General features: G+C 40.9%; 1 protein-coding gene and 1 long non-coding RNA gene across 3 annotated transcripts in view; one reads left to right on the top strand and one right to left on the bottom strand.

Annotated features, from left to right (window-relative positions):
- LOC104742233 overlaps positions 1 to 351 on the bottom strand; it is a 2376-nt gene extending 2025 nt beyond the window's left edge. For both annotated transcript variants that reach the window (XR_002035055.1, XR_760485.1), the window contains exons 1-2: positions 199 to 351; positions 42 to 79 (exon numbers count right to left, since the gene is read on the bottom strand). This is a non-coding gene — a long non-coding RNA (uncharacterized LOC104742233). The remainder of the gene's footprint in view (positions 1 to 41; positions 80 to 198) is intronic.
- On the top strand, positions 799 to 3466 carry LOC104742234. The gene is made up of 6 exons (XM_010463214.2): positions 799 to 1000; positions 1098 to 1243; positions 1622 to 2508; positions 2595 to 2974; positions 3059 to 3250; positions 3362 to 3466. Exons 3-4 carry the CDS (start codon positions 1678 to 1680, stop codon positions 2856 to 2858), a joined length of 1095 nt encoding a protein of 364 aa, XP_010461516.1. The 5' UTR covers positions 799 to 1000; positions 1098 to 1243; positions 1622 to 1677; the 3' UTR covers positions 2859 to 2974; positions 3059 to 3250; positions 3362 to 3466.

The following is a 6023-nucleotide window of genomic DNA, read 5'->3' on the forward strand; positions in this document are numbered from 1 at the left end:
AAGAGCCCAAGTTTGTAATAAGGTAGCGAAATAACCAGCACCTGAAGCAAATAGGAAGAGACCTTCTATGTTCTGCTAGCTGTGATAAGTAAAAAATTCACTCGCAAAATCATTATGCAAAAATCCATTTTTTTTTTTTTTCTTTCTGGGAAATCATATCAGAACACTATGGTTAATAATAGTTAGTAAGAGACAAACCTGAAGATTGGAACTTAGGGTTCGGTTTGTACTACAGAGCCCCTCCAATGTTCTCCTTGCGCCATTAATGGCATCCTCAAAAAAATCCCATCGGACAAGAAACTCAACAACAGGAGTAATTATAATAGAGCTCGATTTGGAACAGCAACTTGATTAGTGGCCTGTGCTCTCGCTCGTTTGGTTCTATGCCAGGCGAAAAAACCAACACACAAATTTGGTTATTCGCTTGGTTCAATTCAAATACCGGTCGGTTGAACCGGTTTATGATTGTTTTTGGTTTTCCCTTATTACAATGTTTGGTTTCTGGTTTATATATATGATTTTGTTATTTAAGGTTTAGATTTCCGATTTTGATTATATATTTTGAAGCTGTCGTTTATGATTTAAAATGGAATCAATTACAAGATGACCACTTTCACGGATGGTATTTGTTGCTTTCACCACTTTCCCAACAGTTTACAGATTTACTATTTATTTGCTACGCGAGATTATGCAGTTACCCTTCTTCTCATATTGGTAAATGTTTTATCAACGATTTATATATTATTATTCGTTGCCCCTGCCTGAGACCGGCGAGAAAGCAAACAGGAAACATTTGGTTTCCAGACCAGTAATGAGGGGCAATAATGGTCGCCCTACATTTTGCGTACAAAAAACAAAACCTCACACGTGCATGTAGCGTTCCTCGGTTCCAGCTTTAATTTTCTATATCCTGTCCTCCTCTGCTACTTGATATTACTAGCGATCCGGGGACATTGTTTCATTTAGAAGTTGCAGAGATCGAAAGGAAGTCAGTTGATAGGTAAGTAAAGACAGGATTTGTTTTTTTAACAACTTCAGTTTCAAACGACATCAGTCTACTCTGAATCTTACTTCTTATCCTCTTTTCCTCCTTTTAGGTTGTTTTCCATCAATAATGGATGCCGACAGTAAGGTTGTTCATGAATCTCATAGCCCAGGTTTGTATACCTCATCATTAGACAGACCGGTAACGATTCCGTCTGGGTTCTCATTGGAGGAAATTTAATTCGGCATGCTGTGTAAGGTTTAGTGTCCTTCTCGTATGTCTGCTCTTTTAGAACTGATATATCTTGGTTCTGTGTGTGTTAATTATGCTTGGGTTCTCATTGTCCGTTCTTAATTTGGGAATGCTTAGTAGGGTTTAGTTCTCTGGTAGTGTAGAACTGCTATAACTATGTGGTCTATATCGCAATTACGTTTGGGTTCTCAGTTGTCGTTCTTAATTTGGGCATGTCCTGTAGGGTTTAGTTCCCTTCTATGTTCGTCTAGAACTGCTATAACTAAGTGGTGTCCGTTTGACTTACGCTTGGGTTTTCAGTTGAATAAATTAGATTTCGTTTTCTCATCTCCTTTTGAAAAACAGTTTTTCTAATATTACTGTCTACGTCTGTCAATGGTATAGGTGCCCTGCCTGCCAGAATTTTTGCTATTGATTGCTATCCAGACTATGCAGTCCGAATGAACTCTTACTCTAAACCCAAGTACTTGATTGACATTTCAAAAATACTTCAAGGGATGCCAGAATTTGATCGGTTGCTGGCTTCCCCGCTTGGGAAGCTTTTTTCTCTTCATGTTCGTCAATGTTCATTGTCTGGCCAGTTGGTTCACCAGATGCTTTGTAGGCAGCTCTACACAGAGAACATTGATGAGCTGTGGTTCGTCTTTGGGGGTCATCCATTGCGGTTCTCCCTTCAAGAGTTCGAAGATGTTACTGGCCTACGGTGTTACCCTTTACCTTTGGAGAATGAACTCACCGCTGCAACCACTCATTGTGAAGGTGACTCCCCTTACTGGTATACGTTACTTGGCGGAACACTTGGTTCTCTGACAGTTAAAGAAATTGTCAGCCGGTTGAAATCTGAATCAAATATGCCTATGTGGGGTAAATTTAGACTTTGTCTAATTGTTATTGTGGAGGGCATACTTCTATGTAGGAACCAACCAGTCAAACCATCTGCGGAAGTGGTTGAGATGGTCAAAGATGTTGATTTTTTTAAAAAAATTTCTTGGGGTCGCCACTCATTTACAAGGCTGCTGCGAATGGTGAAAGTTGGAAGCTATTTGCCAACCTCAGTGTCTTTACTTGCGAAGCTTAAAAAATCGTCCATGTCTGTCCACGGTTTTCCTCTTGCAATCCAGTTGTTTGCATTCACATATGTGCCATTGTTGCTTAAATACCTCCCTCATGGGCGAGATATGTCGACCTTTCTTGACGAAGTTGTTGTGATTCTTCCGAAGTGCAAGTCATCCCATACAACAACCATTTTCGATGTTGGAAATGATCCCGCCGTATGATTTTCTGCCTCTGTCTTTATGGTCTCTATCTTTTGCTATTCTCGCTGTCTTTTACTATATTATTTTCTTTTTTATTGCAGTTGTTCGTTATGTCTCCCAAACCTCGCCAGCATGTCTTTCTAACATCTGGGTATTGCGACCCCAAGGTTAAGCATTTAGAGAGCCTTATTGTTTCCGGCTATCACTTCATCAAGGAAAGTTGGTCTGGAGGTGATTCATCGCGACCACTTCTACTCTATGCACAGAAACATAAACTATTAGACCTAACCAGCTCCAGTGAACGTTCCGAAACAGAAAGAAATGGAAAAAAAAACAAAAAAAGGTCAGAACCTCAGGATTGCTGAAGACGTTGATTCTATCATAAAGGTTAAACTTTCGACCTTCAAGGCATCTCTTATGGGTGAAGTTCGTGAACTTCTCCACAAACGTCAGTTTGCAGCCGTTGGCAACGTTGCTAAAGGTAAACACACATGCTCTACTGTGTTTATACTTTTCTTTACTCCCCTTTCACAGACTATAAAGATGTGTTGTGTTTGTGTCTCAGGTACATATCTGGTGTCAAGCTCTGCAGTAGGTTCACCTAGCCATAGTCAATCACCAATTTCTGATACTAGGCCATCAGCTATTATCGCCCTACATCCCTCTGATTCAATACCGTTTTCCTCTGCCGCTCCCCTCCTCTTCCAATGGGTATTCTTATTTGCACCATGTGAATGTCGTTGCTTCCTCGTACAAGGTTTGTTTGTATCCTTTACACTTACTTCGACCATGTACTTACTATATTTCTGACCGTTGAGCTGAGGTTCATCTCCGTGTAAATTTTCCAAATTATTCCTGTGATTCATAGGTCCATGTGCCTTCACTTAACGGTCATAATGCTCAGCCATCACTGCCCATATTATCACCTGCTCCACTTAAGAGACTCCATAGCATTCCGCTCTCTGTCCTTCCAGTATGTTTCCTGCCTAACAACCTAAACTTCCCATTTCTCATATTCGACTAATCTCCTCACGATTACTAACTCTAGAAGTTATGTTTTAATTCCAACAGAAACAACCTTCTCGCATATCTTTACTACACGAAGCCGCAAAGTACTCTTCCATTATATACTCGATACGTACTGGAAACGAAGAGGAAGTTGATTTGGTTCATGTGACACATCCTCCCATGGCGACGTATCAGCGCTATATGCAGATTCAAAGGTTTGTTGTTACATTGGAGCAACAACTACTTCTTATGCTTCCAACAAAATATCCACACCACATGATGGGCCTTCACTCGCTAGCAAGAGAATAACCATTTTTGATTCCATGTTCACACCTGTCATGACCAATAGGTTTCTGAGTGTCAATCAGAGACCCAAAACATCAAATTCTTAGAGTCCTTTGTTGGTTGCATATGTTCGTAGTGATGTAGACGGTCGTGATTCTCATCTGGAGTTGATCAGAGATGTTGACATTGTTTATCTCCCCATGAATTGGGGGAAAAAACATTGGGTTGCCTTGGCCGTACATATTTTGAAGGGTCATATTGACATCCTCGACCCTTTCCACGCCTGCACATCTGACAGCAAGGTTGTTTCTTACATGACTCCTATTTCAAAAATGTTACCAGCGCTCATTCGTTCCGTTTGTTCGACTGTACCATCGTGTTGGGATGCCTCTGGTATCACTTTCAAAAGGTTGCATGGCCGGCCACAAAATACTCGTGGTGGCGACTGTGGTCTACTAGCTATAAAATTTATTGAACTTCATTCACACAACCTAGCTGACGAGCTCCACCATCTTACCGAAACACAAGTTGATGCCATCAGAATGCATTATGCCCGTGCGATCTATGAAGAGTTTGCTTATAGAACTTTACCTACTCATTAGCTATGTATAGTGTCTCCCTGTCACCACATACAGAATCTGTATTTGCTACTTGTAACAGTCAATCATTTCTCCATTATCATAGAATGTTAAACTGTCTTCAATACATACCAAGTTATAAGGTTTTAAGATTTCTGTTATTCCACACACTCGCCAATACGCCGTTCATTTACTCTGCAAAAAATTAGATCAAATCTTCCATAACTCTAAAACAACATCTGTCTACTGAAAATTTCACTCTCCAGTGAAGAATACTGATATTAATGCCCACCTACTTGTTCTATGCCAATCAATGCTTCCACAGGAAGTCTATAATTTGTTTTTGTTCCCTATTCATTACAAAATTACTCTTCCTCTGCCAATATCAGTACGAACAGCAATGGAAAAGCTTGATTTCAATACTGCTCTTGACATAGCTAGACGTGTTGGTGAAGAATAATTTACTGATCTTCGTGGTATGCTTCTAGCTTCGAAATTTTACAACAAAGTCGCAACCCATCCTGCGGGGCTCCACAATGTCGTCCTCGATCTCTTCCTTACTAACGCTTCACTTATTAATCTTTCTTCTACCTACCAGCCTTTCTTTTTTCATTGTTTACAATCTCATAATCCCACTGCGGTTTACCTTGAAAGCATCCCACTTGCTGCGAAAATGGGCCGTGCAGAAGATAGTCTTCAGATGTTATGCACTATTGGGAGTAGTTCACCGCATTCGTTGTTCGCCAAAGGGGTGTTCCAGCTTTGCCTTGGGTTCTACTCAGAATCAATCTCCACAATTGAAACATTTGTCTCGTCTACTTGTGATTTCCGACAAGCTGATCATATTTCTAGCAGTGTCTTCCACCATATCCTACAAATAGGCCCTACTAAGCTTCGTTCCCATGCTAATACGTGGAACTATGTTGACATCCCTCCATGTATTATCACTAGTTGTCGTATGGACAGACGCTACGTTAGTTGTTTCTTCTATTGGTATTGTGTCATGTGGTTGCTCCTTTGTTAGTTCTAGTGTTGTACTCCCAACTGTTAGTACCACTTCTTCGTAGTAGCTAATCTTTCAGTTTGTATTCGTCCAGTACCACTTAATGAAGCTAAATCCTCTGCTTTTACCGAAAACGTCTGCAGAGCCGAATATACATTTACTACCATTTGCAGTAACCTTTACTATTTAACCATCATTAGTAAATACCACATACTAGACAGATAACTCCCACCTTCCCCGTTCAGAGGCCTCTATATAAAGACCGGGGAACCCTTTTCTTTTGCCACATTGATATCACACATACACAACCACTACCGCTCTCCTATGGATACCATTCCATAGCCTATCCTCCTTGACATTGTCCGTCACCTTTCTCACCATGGCTTTTAAGAGCTAGGTCCTTTGATTGCTGCCTCTCTGTCTTTTGCTACTCTCGCCTTGGACAAAAGTGTTCTTACTGAGGCCGATATCGATGAGTTCATATTTGTCAGCCCACTAGCAAACGAGGGATCTATATATCGTCCATTTTTCCTCTGATGTCTGGAGGCTCTCAACTCAACGGCCCAGTACGTGGAAGGGTTACGTTTGGCTGCACAAAGCGGACCTTCACAACGAGCTGTTGACCTCCTAGCTGAAGCTGCTGGCCGCATCATCTA

Source organism: Camelina sativa, chromosome 14 (genome assembly GCF_000633955.1).
Source record: "Camelina sativa cultivar DH55 chromosome 14, Cs, whole genome shotgun sequence".
NCBI classification, from domain to species: domain Eukaryota; kingdom Viridiplantae; phylum Streptophyta; class Magnoliopsida; order Brassicales; family Brassicaceae; genus Camelina; species Camelina sativa.

What these genes read in the sequence shown, in the direction of transcription:
- LOC104742234 (XM_010463214.2), top strand. Translation starts at nt 1,678, where the DNA reads ATGAACTCTTACTCTAAACCCAAGTACTTGATTGACATTTCAAAAATA. An exon ending in ATGTTGGAAATGATCCCGCC is followed by an intron (nt 2,509 to 2,594) that starts GTATGATTTTCT and finishes TTTTTATTGCAG; the next exon opens with TTGTTCGTTATGTCTCCCAA.